This window comes from Mus pahari, chromosome 1 (genome assembly GCF_900095145.1).
Source record: "Mus pahari chromosome 1, PAHARI_EIJ_v1.1, whole genome shotgun sequence".
Taxonomy (NCBI): Eukaryota; Metazoa; Chordata; class Mammalia; order Rodentia; family Muridae; genus Mus; species Mus pahari.
In genome coordinates this window covers 3,457,522-3,476,004 of record NC_034590.1, presented here as the reverse complement: position 1 = coordinate 3,476,004, position 18,483 = coordinate 3,457,522, and the positions used below count along the sequence as shown (strand labels likewise).

The following is an 18,483-nucleotide window of genomic DNA, read 5'->3' as shown; positions in this document are numbered from 1 at the left end:
TGGGCCAGGAGTGTGCTCCCGAAACGAGGGCCCTGTTCAGGTTCAGATCAGTGAAAGCATCCTTCCGGAAAGGGTGTGGCTGCAATGCTTTCTAGGCACTTCTCTATCGTTCAAAAAAAGAAAAAGAAAAAAGACTGTACCTGGCTTTCTGAGAGGCATGAATGTCATAGCGTTCCATTCGGAAGCTTTTCCCAGAAAAAGATGTCAAAGGCTAGCCTGAAATAAGCGAATATAGGGAAACAAGGGAAAATGTCCAGTGAATAGGGGGAGGCCAAGTCGCACAGAGCCTAGGGTGGGGACACAAGCGGGGTGTGCGAGATCAAAAAGCGTGTGGGCGGGGTCATGATCAGGACTGACAGCGTGGGGACTGGAGGACCCGCATTTCGAAAAGGCTGCTTGGGGGACAGTCGTAGGCTAACCCAATGAAGCACGTCCGAGGAGCGACCGCGGGAGGAAAGGGCAGGCTGCTTAGGGAGAGAAGTGGCGGCAGCGGAGCATAAAGAATACAGGGTTGGATCTCAGGAGGGTCCTGACAGCCAATGCCAACCGTCCATGGGCGTGGCGCTGTCAAACTTCGGGGGGTGGGACTGGAGAGACGGGGCGGGGAGGGGGCGGGAAGTAGAGCAGCACTCAAAGCCAATAAGCAGCCGCCGTGTGGGCGGGGCGAAAGCCTCAGGCCAAAATTGGAGCCAATGAGAAGGGCCTCCGCGTGCCCGCTGGCCCGCCCCTCGTGGGGCGCGCGCCAGAGACCCCCCGGCGGCAGCCGTTAGGGGCGGAGCCTGCGGCCGCCCGCGCGCGCCTCACGCCCTCCCCTTTGTGTCACCATGGCGGCGGCGGCGGTGGCGAGGACTACGAACGAGGGCTCGAAAGCCGCAGGGGTCTGAGGAGGCTACCGCGACCATGGTGGTGAGGGGCCCTCGGGGCCATCAGTCTGTGTGTCCGCGTGCCAGTCTGTCCGCGCGGCCCCGCCCTGCGCGCCCCGCCCCCGGCCCCGCCCGAGCCCGCGGCCTGCGCGCCGCCCCTCACCCTTCCTCGCGGTCCCCTACGGTCTCCACCTCGGTGCGGTCCAGGGTCGCGGCCCGGGCCTCGACCCCGCCCCCTCAGCGCACATTTCCCCCCTCCCCCTTCTGGGCCCTGAAAAAGGGGTGACAGTGGCGGAGGACCCGGACTTGAGAAAAGGGGGCTGGTTCAGGGAAGGACCCGCGCGCCCCTTGAGGGCTTCCCCCCTGCAGGCGTCTGCCGAGGCTCCCTGGAAACCAGCCCCCATCCCAGCGCCCTCCTCAGCATCCTCATCCCCTCCCGACCACCACCTCCTGCTCCCAACAGCCCCTTTCTCATTCCTGAGCCCCACCCCCATCTCACTCCATCCCCTGCCTGACCCTTTTCTTCTTCATTTTCATCCCACGCCACGCGCTCTCAATCCTCCCACCGACATCGATCTGAATCTTTATCGAAGTCTCTCCCGCCGCTTCCCGATCCTTACTCTACCCTCGAGGCCAACATCGCGCCTCCCGCCTCCGTTCCACTTGAGCCTTGGGGCTTCTCCATCTCCTTGTCTTCATCTCCCCTCCTCCATACTGCTCCCGCTCATTCATCCATTCATCCCCTCACTCCACAGACATTCACTGAGACCTCCTCTGTGCAGGCCCCATGCTCCAGGCACAGAAACAGTCAGATCCCATCCTGCCTTGGGGAGCTTCATGGGCTGGCAGGGGACAGACTCTGAGGGTGAGACCCAGGGATGAACTCGGGGTTGCAGGGACACGGAGGAGGGAAAAGCCCAGTCTAGCAAATCCCTGAATGCCCATCTGGCAGCTGGTTATTTTATTCATCAGAGTTGCCCAGTCTATACCGTGCAACTGGATTGGCACTGCTGTCAGGGACCCAGGGAAGAACCGTACACTCAGTACTAACTCTGCGCCGATCTCTGTTGGGGTGGGGGGAGGGTCAGCCTGGGCTACTTCCAAAGGGAGAGATGGGTTCCTTGCAGGAAGCGGCTCAGAGTGAGATGGATAAGCTCAGGTATAGTTGTGCAGTCTGGGATGGAGGAAGCCCACAGGATGGGATGGAGACGATTGTCTGAAACAGCCTAGATGGACAGGGAGGGCTTTCTGGAGGAGCACTCATGAGGAGTGAGGCGCAGAGAACCTACTGGCGGTGTGCAGACCACATTCCAGTCTGAGGAGTAGCCTTTGCAAAGGCATGGAAGGGAAACGAGAAGATGGCACGTGTGTTCTGAAAAGTTCAAAACTCTGAGAATTGGGGCAACAGGGGAGAAACAGGACTGGAGTGGCAAAGGGAGCCCAGCTCAAGGAAGCTTGGCCCTCAGACCTGAGGAGTCCAACTTCATCTAGAATTCGTGAGTCACGGAAGCAGGAAAACCAGTCACATTTGTACTTTGTGGAAAGCATCCTGCCAGGAGGGGAAAGATTGGGAGCAGAAGACTGAGATGTGGACAGTGGCAAGTGACCGTACCCTTGATGTGCGGTTGCTACAGAAGGGTCTTAAACACGCACAGACAGGACCGGCATGCCCTCGCTCCTGTTGCCTGCTCACCCTTGGTCCCTGCATCTCCAGTCCTTTCTCCCAGACCACACAGGAAGAAACAGGCTGGCTCTGGCCCAGCACTCATCTCCCGCTGACCTGCCCTTTTACCCCGTGCTGCTGGACAGTGTGGAGAGCCTCCAGGCCCAAGGCCCAAGCTTGCAGATAACAATGCTCCTGTTGTTCCCGCTCCCATCTCTGGGGGCCTCTGATTCTCTCTCTGCTCTACAGGCCCGAAGCACTGACAGCCTGGATGGCCCAGGGGAGGGCTCAGTGCAGCCTGTACCCACTACTGGGGGGCCGGGTGCAAAGGGGAAGCCTGGGAAGAGGTAAGAGGATGCCAGAGGGTTTAGCTGAGGGAGGAGGGAGGCTCCAGGAGAGAGCCATGGATGATACTTTGTCTTCCAGGCTCTCAGCTCCTCGAGGCCCTTTCCCCCGGCTGGCTGACTGTGCCCATTTCCACTATGAGAATGTTGACTTTGGCCACATTCAGGTATGGGAACTTGTGCTCAGGCAGGGAGGTAAACTACTAGCAGCCCTTATACCCTGGAAGCTCATCCCTGAGCTCTGGCCACCTGCGTGCTTGAGCAGACACTTGCAGAAAGCTAAGGCCCCAGCTGACCGGGAGGCACTGTCTCATTCCTTTATTTTTCTATTTATTCCTCCATGCCAGTGTTCTAATAGGCTCTGTTCTGTGACAAGACTCTGTACCCAGACAGTGACACCATCACGCCCTGTCCTTGTGGAGGCCCAATGGGGAACATGGATCTACCCCTAGATAGTCTCAGCCAAGAACAAAACTAAAGCCCTCCCTTTGGTTTCTGTTTCCTTCTCCAGCTCCTGTTATCTCCAGAGCGTGAGGGCCCCAGCCTCTCTGGAGAAAATGAGCTGGTCTTTGGGGTACAGGTGACCTGTCAGGTGAGGCTGCCTCTGTCTCTCGTCTAGCATGCAGAACTAGCTAGCCCCTGTAGTCTTCAGCTCTGTGTAATGGAGTCTGCACCCTCTGTCTTGCCTGCCTCAACAGGGCCGCTCCTGGCCAGTCCTCCGGAGCTATGATGATTTCCGTTCTCTGGATGCCCATCTCCACCGGTGCATATTTGACCGGAGGTTTTCCTGCCTCCCAGAGCTCCCTCCACCTCCAGAGGGTGCCAGGGCTGCCCAGGTAACCTACTTGCCTTAATCCCTTCCTGAGCAACCAAGGGTATATCATCAGCTATGTGTGCAGCCAGCAAGGCAAGTGGAATAGGTAATGAAGTTCTCTTGAGTTGGCCATGCTGACGTTAGCCTGTAATCTCAGCACTTGGAAGGCTCCCGTCATATGATCTGAGTTTCAACCAATCTGTGTGGAGAAGCCTTAGAAATGTACCTGGATGTTAGAGGGTCCCTTTAGTTTGGGGGTCATGGGAAGGTCCAAGGGGATTCACCTGTCAGCACAGCCACATCAGGTTCACTCCAGAGCTCAGCTCAGATAACATTTCAGAGCTTCACAGCTGAGACACACCCAGGCATCCAGGCTGAGTCAGCCTTGCTGAGAGACGAGCTTGAGCACTGTAGGAGGGTGTGGGGGCGGTGGGGGCTCTGTCTTCATCAATTCACAGGGGCTTCCTTGGCGATTTGCTCCTAGATGCTGGTACCGCTGCTGCTGCAGTACCTGGAGACCCTGTCAGGACTGGTGGACAGTAACCTCAACTGTGGGCCTGTGCTCACTTGGATGGAGGTGGGTCTGATATGAGGAACCTGGAACTAAGATCTAATGAGAGGTGTCTGAGGCACAAGAAGCAGCCCGGGAGTGTGTGGGCACAGGAAAGAAGGAAGCTGGGGGAAGTGGGGAGGCATTGGTATTTTAGTGTCTGTGTGGGTGCATGCCAGCAAGAGAAAGGTACGTGCATGCATGCTTGTGTGTGTGTGTGTGTGTGTGTGTGTGTGTAGCTGTGTGGCTGTAGAGATTTAAAGGTATACCAGTTAGAAATGTGTTGCTTGCAGTTCACAATACCTCTGGCTGACAGTGGCTTAAACTAAATGAGTGTTGGATAAAATGTGTACAGATGTCCTTGGGAGTTTGGGGGACAAGAGAATCTTGGGATAAGTTGGGTAGAGGACAGGCAACTTCTTATCTCTCGCTGTTGCCGTATCTTGTTGGCTTCACATGGTTTATGTGTATGAGTGTTTGGCCTGACTGGGTGTCCACCACATGCATGCCTGCAGAGGGGGAAGGAAAGCCCAAGATCCCCTGGAACTACAGTTTCAGATGTCGTGAGCTGCCCTGTGCATGTTGAGACCTGAACTTGGGTCTTCTAGCAAGCGCTCTTAACTACTGAGCCACCTCTCCAGCTTTGGACAGTAGTTCTGAGTGACAGATGCTCTTAGGGACAGGTGGTGGCCTCACTGGGCACGGAGGAAGCTGATCTGATCTTACTAACGCCTTCTGACTTCTCCCTGCCACATTTTACCTCCACTTCAGCTGGACAACCATGGCCGGCGCCTGCTCCTCAGTGAGGAAGCCTCCCTCAATATCCCTGCTGTGGCTGCTGCCCACGTGGTCAAGCGGTACACTGCCCAGGCGCCAGATGAGCTGTCTTTTGAGGTGAGGCTTGGCAGAAAAGGGCTCTACCTGTGCTCCATGCTTCTCCTGCCTCTTTTGAACCTGTCCTCCCATCCATTCCCAGGTGGGAGACATCGTCTCAGTGATCGACATGCCACCTACAGAGGATCGGAGCTGGTGGCGGGGCAAACGGGGCTTCCAGGTGAGCTGGGTCTGAGGCGGACCTGTGCGCTAGGGCTCTGCCCACTAGGGTGGCCGGCCTACTCACTTTGATTTTTCTTCAGGTTGGTTTCTTCCCCAGTGAGTGTGTGGAGCTCTTCACAGAGAGGCCAGGGCCTGGCCTAAAGGCAGGTAAGTACCACGGGGAGTGGGCAGCAGTCCCCTCACCCTCAGCCTACCACCTGTTCTTTCTCCCATTGTCCACCCACAGATGCTGACAGTCCCCTGTGTGGCATCCCAGCTCCCCAGGGCATCTCTTCTCTGACCTCAGGTAATGGAAACAAGAAATCAGACCTCTGTCCCTGCCCCAGCAAGCCAACCGCGCTCCTGACTCTGAATGCTCTGCTTATGCCCCCACAGCTGTGCCCCGGCCACGGGGGAAGCTGGCAGGACTCCTCCGCACCTTCATGCGCTCTCGTCCTTCTCGCCAGCGGCTGCGCCAGCGGGGAATCCTGCGGCAGAGGGTATTTGGTTGTGATCTTGGAGAGCACCTCAGCAACTCAGGCCAAGATGGTGAGGCCTGGGGTCTCCCACCCAGCCTGCCTCAGATGCCGCTGTGGCCCTGACCCCGCCCCCTCCCACCCAGCCTGCCTCAGATGCCGCTCTGGCCCTGACCCCGCCCCTCTCTCCCAGTGCCTCAAGTGCTGCGCTGCTGCTCTGAGTTTATTGAGGCCCATGGTGTGGTGGATGGAATCTACCGGCTCTCTGGCGTGTCCTCCAACATCCAGAGGCTTCGGTGAGCACCTTCTGTCTCAGCTCTGTGCTGCGTGCCAGGGTCACATGTGTTGGGAGCTAGGAGGCACAATGCAATGGTGACCTGAAGCTTCTTTGAGGAGGTGACAGCCAGGCTAAGGCTGGAAGGCGAGAATAGGAGTGGCATCCCCAGAGAGTCAGCTTAACGAACCTCAGGGCATGCCAGGACTAACTCTAGAATGGGGTGTGTGTGTGTGTGTGTGTGTGTGTGCACACCTCAGTGAATGACATACCATATTGTAGGTACTGAGTGGCAAACAAGATTGCTGAAGTTACCACAGGTGCAATGGAGAAAAATAGATTTGAGCTAATGAGGATAGACAAAACTAAGACAGAGCAAGGAACAGAAGCCATACTAGTAATCCTAGCACGTCGGAGGTCAGGGATTCAAGGTCGTATTTGGCTACATAGGGAGTTCAAGGCCACACTAAGCTATGTAAGAGACTTACTCAAAAATAAAACAAAACAAAACACCACAAAACAATCCTCCACCACTGAAAAAGAAAACTAGGATGGAGTATTTGGGGCTTTTAGCTTGATTTTGTATGTGAAATAGCCCTATCTGTCCTAGACTTGCTTTGTAGACCAGGCTGGCCTCAAACTTACAGAGATCCACTTCCCTGAGAGCTGGGATTTAAAGGTGTGTGCCATCACACCTGCTGAGAATTTATATTCTTTCTTCCTTCTTTTGTTTTGTTTTGAGACGCGTTTCTCTGTGTAACCCTGGCTGTCCTGGAACTCACTCTATAGACCAGGCTAGCCACAAACTCAGAGCTCCACCTGCCATTGCCTTCCAAGTACAGGGATTAAAGGCATGTGCCACTATGCCCAGCTGAGAATTTGTATTCTTGAGTAGTGAGGGAGGGAGGAGACCTCATGGGAAAGAGGTGAGAGAGCAGGGGCTATTTATCCTATAGAAAACATCCGTGGTGGAGGTAGCAACCATGCAAGAGGAACATGTGAGGCAGTCCTGAGACTCTCCCAGGTAGCACATGCAGGGTTTCCTGCACTTCTTTGTTGGGGATGGCTGTGTGCATGGTAGGCAAGCACTCCATTGCTGTCCCACACATCCAGCCCTTCCTTCACTGGAGATTCTGGGCAGGTACTCTATCAGTGAGCCATACCCCAGCTCCTTGTACAGGGCCACTTTGATGCCTCAGGATTTGGACTTTATGTAAGGGGAACACCAGAAGGTTCTGAACCAAGGAAGCATAAAGGTGGGAAGGAATTGGGAGCAAGATCCCAACAGACTGCATGGTGAGAGCAGGAAAGTTGAGGGGCAGTGACTGAGTGGAATCACAGAGGGAAAGCTCTGCCTGTGAGCCACAGACGCCCAACGGGAGTAGTGAGTGCTTCACTTCCCAGTGTCTGCTTAAAGTTCAGAGAATAGCACAGCATGGGGCTTATGGCAGGGCCACAGTTAGGCTCTGGAGTCCTTGGATAGCTACAGGCAGAGGCATCTTATACCTGGGCCTCAGTACCCCTTCTCTAGTGGCTCCCCCGTCTTTGCCATGCAGGGTCATTGGAGATTCAATAAGGTTCCCCCTCTGGATCCCTGAACAGGGCCTAAGGAAGATTGTTGTATCCATCTGTGGGACTTGTGGGCAGGAGTAGGGGACATGGCCTGATGACCAAGATTAACTTCTCCTTGATGTGGTGATTCTCAGGCATGAGTTTGATAGCGAGAGGATCCCTGAGCTGTCTGGCCCTGCCTTCCTACAAGATATCCACAGCGTGTCCTCCCTCTGCAAGCTCTACTTCCGGGAACTGCCCAACCCCTTGCTCACCTACCAGCTCTATGGGAAGTTCAGTGTGAGTAAGGGAACTAACTGGCTAGGGCAGCGGGGGTTGGGGCAGCCACATGTGGCCCAGCACCATCATGCCTGTCCATCATCTCAGGAGGCTATGTCAGTGCCTGGGGAGGAAGAACGCCTAGTGCGAGTGCATGACGTCATCCAGCAGCTGCCTCCACCACACTACAGGTAAATGGGCAGAGTCAAGAAGGGCATCTTAGGATGCAGAGAAAGGAAGTAAGTAGTCATCTGCCACTGCTTCTGTCCCCAGGACCCTGGAGTACCTGCTGAGGCACTTGGCCCGCATGGCAAGACACAGCGCTAACACCAGCATGCATGCCCGCAACCTGGCTATTGTCTGGGCACCCAACCTGCTACGGTAAGCTTCCCTCCATGGGACAGATTCCATTCAGAAAGTAACATGAGTCAAGACCTACGTGGGACCCATGAGAGCATCCAGGGAGAATCAGAGCAGGCAGAAGGCAGAGTGCAAGCCTGCGGCACATGGCCTGGTTGGTGGTTGGGAGGGGCCCCACGGATAAGCAAGGGTGGGGAGCAGAGATGACATCACAGATTATAGACCAGATAGAAGTCAGCCAAGGCCTGGAAGCTGGGAAGCCTCACTGGCTCAGAGCTGCACAGGTTCTCTGAGGACAGACTGTTGGGGGCAAGGGAAAGGGGTTTCTAGGACTTCCACGTGTGAGGAATGCAGACTGGGCTAAAATGCCAGTCAGCTTTCCATAGCTATAACAAAATACCCATGGTGGTTAGCTTATAAAGAAGAAGGACTTGTTTAGAACACAGTTTCGGAGATTTCAGTCCACAATTGACTGACTCCATTGCTTTGGGCTTATATCAAGGTAACATGGTGGGAGTATACGGTGGAATTAATGCATAGCTCATGGCCAAGACAAGGGAAGGGTTATGGGGCCAGGACCTCAGGATTGTCTCTGAGAGCTAGTGGCCAAGTCCCCTCCCATCAGGTCCCACCTCCTGTAGCCCCACCTTGGGGACCAAGTTTTTATTACATGGGTGTTTGGGGGATCCTTTCTCAAAGTATACCAAGCAGCATGGGGTCAGAAGCAGCAGTGGGGGGAGAGGGTGTTGTTAGAATCTGGGTCGAGCTTTGGAGGTCTAAGTACACTAGGGGTGCTGACAGATCGAATGTGGGTTTGAAGGAAAGAGGGTTCAAGAACAGCCAGAGCCACCTGAAGAGGACTGTTCTCAGTAGTGAGCTCGTCCACTGGCACCCTATCCTGCCAACCAGGCTCAGAGGCCGTGGGTGGCCTTACTCTCCCCCACTCCAGGTCTATGGAGCTGGAGTCAGTGGGGCTGGGTGGGGCAGCCGCCTTCCGGGAGGTCCGGGTGCAGTCCGTGGTAGTGGAGTTCCTGCTCACCCATGTGGAGGTTCTGTTCAGCGACACCTTCACCTCTGCTGGCCTGGACCCTGCAGGTATGTCCAGCCCATCCCCTGACGTCCTGGCTACTGCCCCTCAGTGTCAGGGCTGCAGTGGGAGGGCAGGTGGGCTCCTGGCCCTATCCCTACTCCACTGACTAGACCTCCCCTGCAGCTCCTTGAGGACCCCACCCTGGCCCATCCCTCCCCGCGCCCCCCTCCTTCTCATTTCAGCTCCTACGCCCAGGATCCCCACTTCTTGGCCAGGACACCGTTCTTCCTTCACCCCTTATAGCTCCTGGGGGCGCGTGGGGCCTTGGGTCCACCCGGGAGGAGGTGGGAGGTCCCCAGACTTGACCCCACCCTGGCCCTGCCCAGACTCCCTGCCCTGCCCCGGACCCCAGCCCAGTCAGGATTCTGCTCGTCGGAGGGCCCTCTGGCCCGAGGTAACTGACCAGAGCCACTGCCCTTGCTGGCTGCTGGGAGCTGCCTTCTCATCAGCTCGTTCTGCCTTACCCCTCTTCCTTACCTGCCTGCTGCCCCTCCCACCAATTCCCCCGCCTGATCTACACCGGCCCCCTGCCTTGCCAGCCCGGGTGGGCACGCTGCGGGGCCGGGGCTTGGGCTGTGGCGCTTGGCTTTGCCCGTAGTCTCAAATGGCCCAAAACTTATAGCTGTCCCCTTTTCGACCTCTCCAGGTCGCTGCCTCCTTCCCAGACCCAAGTCCCTTGCCGGGAGCAGTCCCTCCACTCGCCTGCTAACACTGGAAGAAGCCCAGGCACGAACCCAGGGTCGTCTTGGAACACCTACGGAGCCCACGACTCCTAAGACGCCAGCCTCACCAGTGGAAAGGTACACATGTGATGCTGGTGAGGGGAGGATTCGCTTGAAGGCTCTGGTTCCTCAGACTGCCCACTCTCTCTGTCACCCAAACTCCAGAAGGAAAAGAGAGAGGGCGGAGAAACAAAGGAAGCCAGGGGGTAGCAGCTGGAAGACGTTCTTTGCTCTGGGGCGGGGCCCCAGCATACCCCGGAAGAAGCCGCTGCCATGGCTGGGTGGCAGCCGAGCCCCACCACAGCCTTCAGGTCAGAGACAGGCCTCGCTGAGGGGTGGTGGGAGTAGGTGTATGCTGGAGAGGCATGGGACTTATCCTACTCCTCCTTACAGGCAGCAGACCTGACACTGTCACACTGAGATCTGCCAAAAGTGAGGAATCCCTGTCATCCCAGGCCAGCGGGGCTGGTGAGCACAGCGCGGACCCCGCGCGGACCTAAACTGAGCCAGAAGGGACTGAGGCCCTGGCTTCATCCTTAAATGTTGTACTTCAGATTCATGGAGAGGGCCTTGCGTTTTTGCTGTTGGTGGTGTTGGCTGTTTGGTTTGGTTTGGTTACTGTTTTGAGATTAGGTCTTACTATGTAGCTCTGGCTAGCCTGGAACTTGCTATAGAGCCCAGGCTGGCCACACAACTCTTGAGAACCGAGATTACATGTGTGAGTCACTACATCCGGCAAGGGCCTTCCTTGACCTTTTGTTTCTTCAGGACAAGGTTTCTCTGTGTAGAAACAGACTGGCCTCAAACTCTTAGAGATCTGCCCGCCCCCACGTCCTAAATGCTGGGATTAGACAAATGTACCATCACAGCCTGGCGGGATTCAAACTTTTAAAACCAAGGCCTTAGGTGTAAACTAGATACATCTTAGGTACAGGTTAGATATAAATTGCTGTTGATGGTATCATTGGTTCATATAGGGTCTTTTGTTTAGTCATTCCTTTTAAAAAGACTTAAATAATATTACAACACCCCAAAACTTCCTGGATGCAATTAAAGGAGCCCCACTCCTTACCTGAGAGTGTTTTTCCCTCCCTGCTGCTGCCCCTGACCAGAGGCATCCTGGACAGCCATCATCCCTCACTAGGGGGCTTTCTCACATTCAGGTGTATGTGGGAATACGCTGTTGCTCAGTTCCAGTTACTTTGAAGCATTTGTGGGCAACATGGGAGGTGAAGCATCCTGTATCTGCAGCTTGATTTTCAGTTACCACCCACCCAGAAGTCCATCCATGCTGACTCTCTGCAGCTTGCTTCCTCCCCGTGTGTGCGTGTGTACACGCATGTGCGCACATGTGTTCCCACCCCCATGTGATCAGCGTCATTCCTCCACCTGATGGATTTGGTGGTTCTTGTCAGCAGTCCCCACCATACTCACAGTCCTGGGAGATGGCTCTGCCAGGTGCCCAGAGTGAAGCTGTTCTGTAGGGTCAGCACGTAGCTTGACAGGACCAGAACAGCCAGTGGCTTTCCAAGGGAAGCGGTCCATCTGGACACCCTGCACAGTGCATGATATCCTGTTGCTCATACTTCACAGGTTATGCAGTCACCAGACCCCATCCTTGCTCTGGGTCTGGACCAGTTTATAACCTTGCCCTACCCCTGTTGGCTGCAACAGCTCTTTCTGAGTCAGCCGGGCATCCTCCAGGGAGTTCTTGCTTTCTTTCACATTGTTTCTGCCAAGTTGCATCCAGTCTTTGCTGATGTATGGGTCTGTAAGGTTCTGATCTCTAACTGTGCCCCTCTCCCAACAGGCCTCCAGAGGCTGCACCGGCTTCGACGACCCCACTCCAGCAGTGATGCTTTTCCTGTGGGCCCAGCACCTGCTGGCTCTTGCGAGAGCTTGTCCTCTTCTTCTTCTTCCTCCTCTTCCTCTTCCTCCTCCTCCTCCTCAGAGTCCTCAGCAGCTGGCCTGGGGCCACTCTCTGGCTCCCCTTCACACCGCACCTCAGCCTGGCTAGATGATGGTGATGAACTGGATTTCAGTCCACCCCGCTGTCTGGAAGGACTTCGGGGACTTGACTTTGATCCCCTTACCTTTCGCTGCAGCAGCCCCACCCCAGGGGACCCTGCACCTCCTGCCAGCCCAGCACCTCCAGCCTCAGCCTCTGCCTTCCCACCTCGGGCAACCCCACAGGCTCTATCACCCCATGGACCCACCAAGCCTGCTTCACCCACTGCCCTGGACATCTCAGAGCCCCTGGCTGTATCAGTACCGCCTGCTGTCCTGGAACTACTGGGGGCTGGAGGAACACCTGCCTCGGGCACCCCAACACCTGCTCTGAGCCCTAACCCGGGACTGCGCCCTCATCTCATCCCCCTGCTGCTGCATGGAGCTGAGACCCAGCTAAGTGACACCTGTCAGCAGGAGATCAGCAGCAAGCTAGCACCGAACCGGGGAGCTCCAGGCCAGCACAGTGAGTCTTGTTCAGTAGACCCAGTCTCCGAGCTGTCCCAGGACCCAGCTGACCGCCTTCCCATTCCTTTCTGTATTATAGGTCCTGGCGGCATGGATTCACCATTATTGCCCCCACCCTTGCCTCTGCTGCGCCCTGGTGGGGCTCCACCCCCTCCCCCCAAGAACCCAGCTCGTCTCATGGCCCTGGCCTTGGCTGAGCGAGCTCAGCAAGTGGCAGAACAACAGAGCCAACAAGAGCAAGGGGGCACCCCACCTGCTCCCCACTCCCCCTTTCGACGCTCACTGTCCCTAGAGGTGGGTGGGGAGCCTGTGGGGACTTCAGGGAGTGGGATAAACGCTCCCTCCTTAGCTCACCCAGGTGCCTGGGCTCCAGGTCCCCCACCTTACCTCCCAAGGCAACAGAGTGATGGGAGCCTGGTAAGAAGCCAGCGGCCCTTGGGGACGTCAAGGAGGGGTCCCAGAGGGCCTTCCCAGGTCAGTGCCCATCTCAGGGCAAGCGGGGCTTACAGGGATGCTCCAGAGATGGCAGCCCAGTCACCATGTCCTGTCCCCTCACAGGGTTCTAACCCCAGCTTCTTCTCAACCCCCCGAGAGTGTCTGCCACCTTTCCTTGGCGTCCCCAAACAAGGCTTGTACTCTCTGGGTCCCCCATCCTTCCCACCTAGCTCTCCAGCCCCAGTCTGGAGGAACTCTCTGGGTGCCCCCTCAGCACTGGACAGGGGAGAGAGTCTGTACTATGAAATTGGGGTAGGGGAGGGGACCTCCTACTCAGGCCCCAGCCGGTCCTGGAGTCCGTTTCGCTCCATGCCTCCCGACAGGCACAACGCCTCGTATGGTATGCTTGGCCAGTCACCACCGCTCCACAGGTCCCCCGATTTCCTGCTCAGCTACCCGCCGCCCCCCTCCTGCTTTCCCCCGGAGCACCTTACCCGCTCAGTTTCCCAGCGCCTTGCCAGGCGTCCTACCCGGCCTGAGCCCCTCTATGTCAACCTAGCCCTAGGGCCCAGGGGACCTTCACCTGCTTCTTCTTCCTCTTCCTCTCCTCCTGCCCACCCCAGGAGCCGGTCAGATCCTGGGCCCCCTGTTCCCCGTCTCCCTCAGAAACAGCGGGCTCCTTGGGGTCCACGTACCCCCCATCGGGTGCCTGGACCTTGGGGCTCCCCTGAACCTTTTCTGCTCTATAGGCCTGCTCCACCGTCATATGGGAGGGGAGGGGAGGTCCGAGGATCCTTGTACAGAAATGGAGGGCATAGAGGGGAGGGGGCTGGTCCCCCTCCTCCCTACCCCACACCCAGCTGGTCCTTACATTCAGAAGGACAGACCAGAAGTTACTGCTGAGATAGGACCAGGAAAGGACCCTCCCCTCATTGGATCTTGACCCAAGTCAATCCCTTGTTTTGTATTTTCTTGAGCTCACCACCCCACCCCAGGTTTCTAACTTTGTAACTTGCTCTGATATGGGTCCCTAACCCCAAAATCATTGTGTCCCTATTATGGGTTGCAGGATATGACCACTCCCCCCGCCTCCCTCCTGGGACCCTTGCACAATTGCGGGGGGGGGGGCAAGGCTGACAGCCTGTCCTTACTCCCTCTAGGAGCCTCCAGCCTGTACACAGAAGGTGGGGAGACAGTTCTTGCCCACCTCCCCCATGCGCCCCACCCACTAAAGCCACCTGACGACATTAAGGAATAAAAATGGCAGAAATTTGGTTGCTGGAGCCAGTGAATGATGGAGATAAACTGGGGACTTTCTGTCTTCTTTGCTTTGAGGCAAACATTGAGGGTTGGGGTCAGTCCTGGGAGGGCGCCCAGGGTAGTGTCTGCAGGGAGGCACTGCAGGGAGGACGCCCTAGGAGTCTGGGCTAAGACTGGGACTCAGCCGGGGCTTGGCCTTGAGGTGGCACTTATTCTGCAGCTCTGCCATGATCTCCTCCAACAGATCCATCCTGGGCAGCAGAGGACAGAGACAGACCTGGGCTCAGCTCAGGGATGAGGGAGGGACCCGGGCTGCCCACCACAGCCTGTGTTATCTCACTCCTGTAGGCTGGAGAAGAGACTGCCTTCTGTCAGCTCGCGATCCTCACTAGCAGGTTTCTGCAGGAGGAAAGGTTGGCACTACCAGCAGCTGCCCTGCAGGTTCAGAGCCTGGGTCTTTCGGGTGCTCTACTTATGGCCTTCCCTGGCAGCTGTTCTCTGGGCATTGAAGCCTCTTTGTTGGTCAGCATGTAGGTGGACTCCCAGGGCTGGGGGTCCAAATAGCAGCCCCATGTGTGCCACAGCTGCCCCTGTGGAGCTTAGATTCTGACAGAAATTCCTCCCCAGCAGGGAGGCTGGTTCCAGAAGGCTGGTGTGCAGGGGAGGCCCTTGGGGGAAGCAGGGCTGCTCAGGGAACCACGGGTCAGAGCAGAGGGAGCTGGGAAACTTCTGGAGGCAAGGGCTGCCAGTTGAGCGTGGGGTAGGGGTATCCGTACTATTGAGGTGGGCTCCAGGCAACAGTGGAGGCTGGGGCTGGGGCTGGGGCTACTGTCTAGAGTCAAGCTACTGCCAGAGTCCCAGGCTGCATTCTGCTGTCCCCTACTGTGACCTGTGACCTCAGGAGTCTCCAGAGCCTGCAGAAAACAATGTTGAGGAACAGGCATGGTTGCGTGGGTTTCCATACCTCCCTTGGTTCTCCAGACCGTTCCCCTGCTTCCTACCTGCGAAAGGTCTGGAAAAGGGAGCACAGGCCTGGCCCTGGCCCTGGCCCTGGGAGCCCCTTCACAGTACAGATGCTCTGGGGATACAAACCAGACAGTTGGAATTTGATGTACACTGCCACAGTCCCCCATCATGATCCCAGCTCTCTAACCTGGCAGGGGACCCAGGGTTACAGGAGACAGTGTTGTCCATTCTAGAGGGGAGCTGGCCTTGGGGGCCGAGTCCTGTGGAAAGGAAGTGACAAGGAGTGCTATGGGCCCTGCCTGGGCTTCCGTAAATCCCCACGCCACTCTGACCTTCCCGTACCTTGGCCATGGCCTTGCGCAACAGGTACCGAGTGCTTTGCAAGCTGCCCCAGCGGTCAGCAGGCTCTAGACCCAGCCCAGCTTGAACCAAGGCCTGGTAGGGGGCTGGCAGCAAGGGGTCCAGGCCCGGACTCTGGCCTGCCTCCAGCTTAGCCTTCACCTCAGGCCCCTCTCCTCCAGCCCAGGGCAGCTCTCCTGTGGAGGGGCACCGTGAAGAGACCCGCACTAGTGGAATGTTTCTGGGGTTGGGTGTAAGTGCAGGGTGGATCACTGACCCGTGAAGACCTCCTGGGCCAGGATGCAGAAGCTGTAGAGGTCTGAGGTAGTGGCTGGCATGTCGCCATGGATCAGCTCAAGTGGTAGCCACGGGTACAGTTCAGGAGGTGGGGGCAGCCCTGGATTTGGGTCTCTCTGGGAGCAGTCTTGTTGCAGTCTGGGGAGGCCAAGAGGTCTAGTGAGCTAGTGGATACTGGGAGGGACACAGGGCAGACATGGGGGCAGGCTCTCACCTGGGCCGCAGCCTGGGCTGGTGCAGTGGACGCCCGTGTTCTAGGTGGCTCACCTTAGCCAGGCCTGGCCGCACGAGCTGCACAGCATGGGAAGTCAGGCCAGCATGGGCCCAGCCGCGGGACTGCAGGAACAATAGGGCCTCCAACACCTGGAGCAGCAGAGGGCCGGGCGGTAGGCCTGGCAGGGCTGGGGGACCTTCCTCAGCCACTCTCACAGAGTGTAGCAGGAAGTAAAGGGAACCCAGCCACACTGGCTCGAAGAGCAGACTTAGTCTGGACAGGTCCTCTGAGGGGCTCAGGGCCATCAGCAGCAACAGGCCAGGGTGGTGCAGGATGCTAGGAGGGAACAGAGCAGGCCCTTTACAAACTGCCCCAGCCTGCGGGGTGAAGGCCACAGACCATCTATCATGGGCCAGGGGAAGCCTGTCCCACCAGCCACCATACAGGGGACACAGATGCCCATCACAAGCCGAGCAGTGGCAGAGCCAGCCCCTACCCATAACAGCCTAAGGCCTCTCCCACCCTCCTCTCTAGGGCTTACACGACATCCCACACAGCTCTGGGTACTACTCTATGGGAGGGGTAGTACAGTAGTATGGGGGGGTCATTACAGCTGGAGGGCACCGTGCTGGAGACTAGCACAGAGCCAAAGCCTAAACACAGCTGTGGCTTGTACCACACCCCCTTGGTTCTGGGCTGCTAGAGTCAGAGGTCAGCTGGGACTGGTAACCTGCAGTGCTGAAGGTCAGCCAATAGCACATCGGGGCTGGATGCAGGGCTCTTCAGCTGCCGTGCAGTAACTGGGTGGCCCTTCCACAGGAGGCTGGAGAATGGGCAGCAGGTGAGTGCCATGGGCAGGATCTCCTTGTGAAGGCGGCAGGAGGGAAGGGCTCTCTGAGGGTGTGGAGGGAGCTCTCACTTGGCCATGACGGTATGAGAACTGCTGTCGTAGGTGCGGTCGGGCTCACCCTGGGTTGGTACCAGCTCCTTGGGGTCTACTACTGGGATGCCCATTACCAGTGACGGTGGCTGGAGGCTGCTCAACTGAGGGAAGAGAGCCGGGACTTGAGCACCAAGAGGATGCAGAGGTGGTCACTGCTCTCCCATCCACTCCCTCTTACCTGGCCAAACCCCAATGCTGGGGTTTTGGGGGACCTTCTGATTTGCCCTTGCCTCAGTGCCCTGGAATAAAGAATGGGATGAGGGTATGAGGTCACTGGGTGTGCTGGCCTGGAGGCTCAAGGGTGTGGGCTGTTACCTGTCTGCCTGGACCAGCTTTAGTGAGGGCAGGGAGCCACACAGGCTGTGTCCAGTGCTAGCTTGCAACTGACTCAGGGACACACTGGGCGCCAACTCCCCACTCTGGACCAGAGCTGACATGTGGGTCCGGCACCATTGCACCAGCTCCAGCACCTGGGTGAGGCACAGGGTCAGCCTGGGAGCACACGCTGGCCTTGAAGCCTCCACTCTGCCCTGGACTCTACTCACCTCCCAGCTCTGCTTGGTGTTACCCTGCTCAGCCCAATCTCGTGGCGTGCGACCCTGCTGGTCACGCAGACGCAAATCACCTCCTGCCTGCAGCAGGTGCCACAACACCAAGCCTCGGCCCGAGGAGGCACCTGCATGCATGGGTGTGCTGCCATCGAGGCAGCGGCTAGGACAGAATGGGAGGCAAGGGCAGGATGGATGAAAAAGGGGGTGGGAAGCTGGATGGGGGCTGAGTGGATGGGTGGAGTCATGAGAATTCTAGGGATGAGTGGACCTTTGTGAGTTCTGGGAGTGAGAAGAGGGTAACTGAGAACAGGAAGGTCACTAAGGGGATTGAAGGGGACTTGTGCCCTGGAGGTATTAGGGTACGGGGACCTGTTCACTCACTGGTTGGGGTTGGCGCCAAAGGCCAGTAGGAGGCGCACAGCAGAAGTGTGGCCCAGTAGCGCGGACAGGAAGAGGGCTGTCTGCCCAGCAGAGTTCTCACCATCTACCTGAACAACTGAGGGATAGAAAGCTTAAGATTGTGCTCGTTCCAGATTCCCAGAAGTCTTTCCAGCCACCAGGCAACATGCATCTCATGTATTCCAGGCTTGCCTGGAGCTCAATATGCACCCAAGGATGACCATGAACATGTACTTCTCTCATCTCTGAGTGCTGGGATTTACATGCGAGTGTTGAGGATCCAGCCTGGACACTGAGCATTGCAAACACGCTCTCTATTACATCCCAGGCCTTAGGCAAACACTGGTCATGTCCAGCCTCTGCTGTCTGTCTTCCGATTGGTGCCTGCTCCTCCCATTTCTTCATCCATCTGCCATCTCCTCTGGTTCTGTCCTAGCTGTGATCTCGAAGGTAGCACACCTGTGCCTTGATTTCAGGTTCCAGGAAATAGCACCTCAACACAGTGCACTAGAAGCTCCACAGAGCTAGAACAAGAGGTACAGGTGCCTGTCTCTGCCTGTCTCCTCCCCGGACCAAAGGCGGC

The 18,483-nt window shown here is 57.1% G+C and overlaps 2 protein-coding genes across 5 annotated transcripts; one reads left to right on the top strand and one right to left on the bottom strand.

Annotated features, from left to right (window-relative positions):
- The first annotated feature begins 774 nt into the window (after positions 1-774).
- Positions 775-14,214, top strand: Arhgap33 (Rho GTPase activating protein 33). Of its 4 annotated transcripts, none has more exons than XM_021193640.2 (22): positions 775-906; positions 1,646-1,728; positions 2,776-2,873; positions 2,953-3,037; positions 3,382-3,462; positions 3,569-3,706; positions 4,169-4,261; positions 5,006-5,128; positions 5,211-5,288; positions 5,371-5,437; positions 5,517-5,576; positions 5,666-5,818; positions 5,939-6,041; positions 7,726-7,870; positions 7,958-8,040; positions 8,123-8,230; positions 9,159-9,304; positions 9,946-10,099; positions 10,187-10,332; positions 10,415-10,489; positions 11,832-12,494; positions 12,576-14,214. In XM_021193640.2, exons 2-22 carry the CDS (start codon positions 1,651-1,653, stop codon positions 13,832-13,834), a joined length of 3,936 nt encoding a protein of 1,311 aa, XP_021049299.1. In that variant the 5' UTR covers positions 775-906; positions 1,646-1,650; the 3' UTR covers positions 13,835-14,214. The 4 variants fall into 4 exon arrangements, with proteins under 4 accessions (XP_021049299.1, XP_021049291.1, XP_021049308.1 ...); XM_021193632.2 differs by having other exon boundaries at positions 1,619-1,728; XM_021193649.2 differs by lacking the exon at positions 1,646-1,728 and having other exon boundaries at positions 781-906.
- Positions 14,215-16,208: 1,994 nt separating this feature from the next.
- Positions 16,209-17,985, bottom strand: LOC110317304 (inactive serine/threonine-protein kinase TEX14-like). Its single transcript, XM_021191737.1, is given in 7 exon segments — positions 16,209-16,343; positions 16,689-16,830; positions 16,927-17,051; positions 17,129-17,189; positions 17,266-17,420; positions 17,496-17,661; positions 17,879-17,985. Coding segments are annotated over 7 exon segments (891 nt in total).
- Between the last annotated feature and the right edge of the window lie 498 nt (positions 17,986-18,483).

Bases quoted from the DNA above. Each gene is read 5' to 3' on its own strand.
- Arhgap33 (XM_021193640.2), top strand. From the start codon at position 1,651: ATGCTCCAGGCACAGAAACAGTCAGATCCCATCCTGCCTTGGGGAGCT. The intron at 3,707-4,168 runs GTAACCTACTTG...ATTTGCTCCTAG, and splicing joins AGGGTGCCAGGGCTGCCCAG to ATGCTGGTACCGCTGCTGCT. The intron at 7,871-7,957 runs GTGAGTAAGGGA...CCATCATCTCAG, and splicing joins AGCTCTATGGGAAGTTCAGT to GAGGCTATGTCAGTGCCTGG.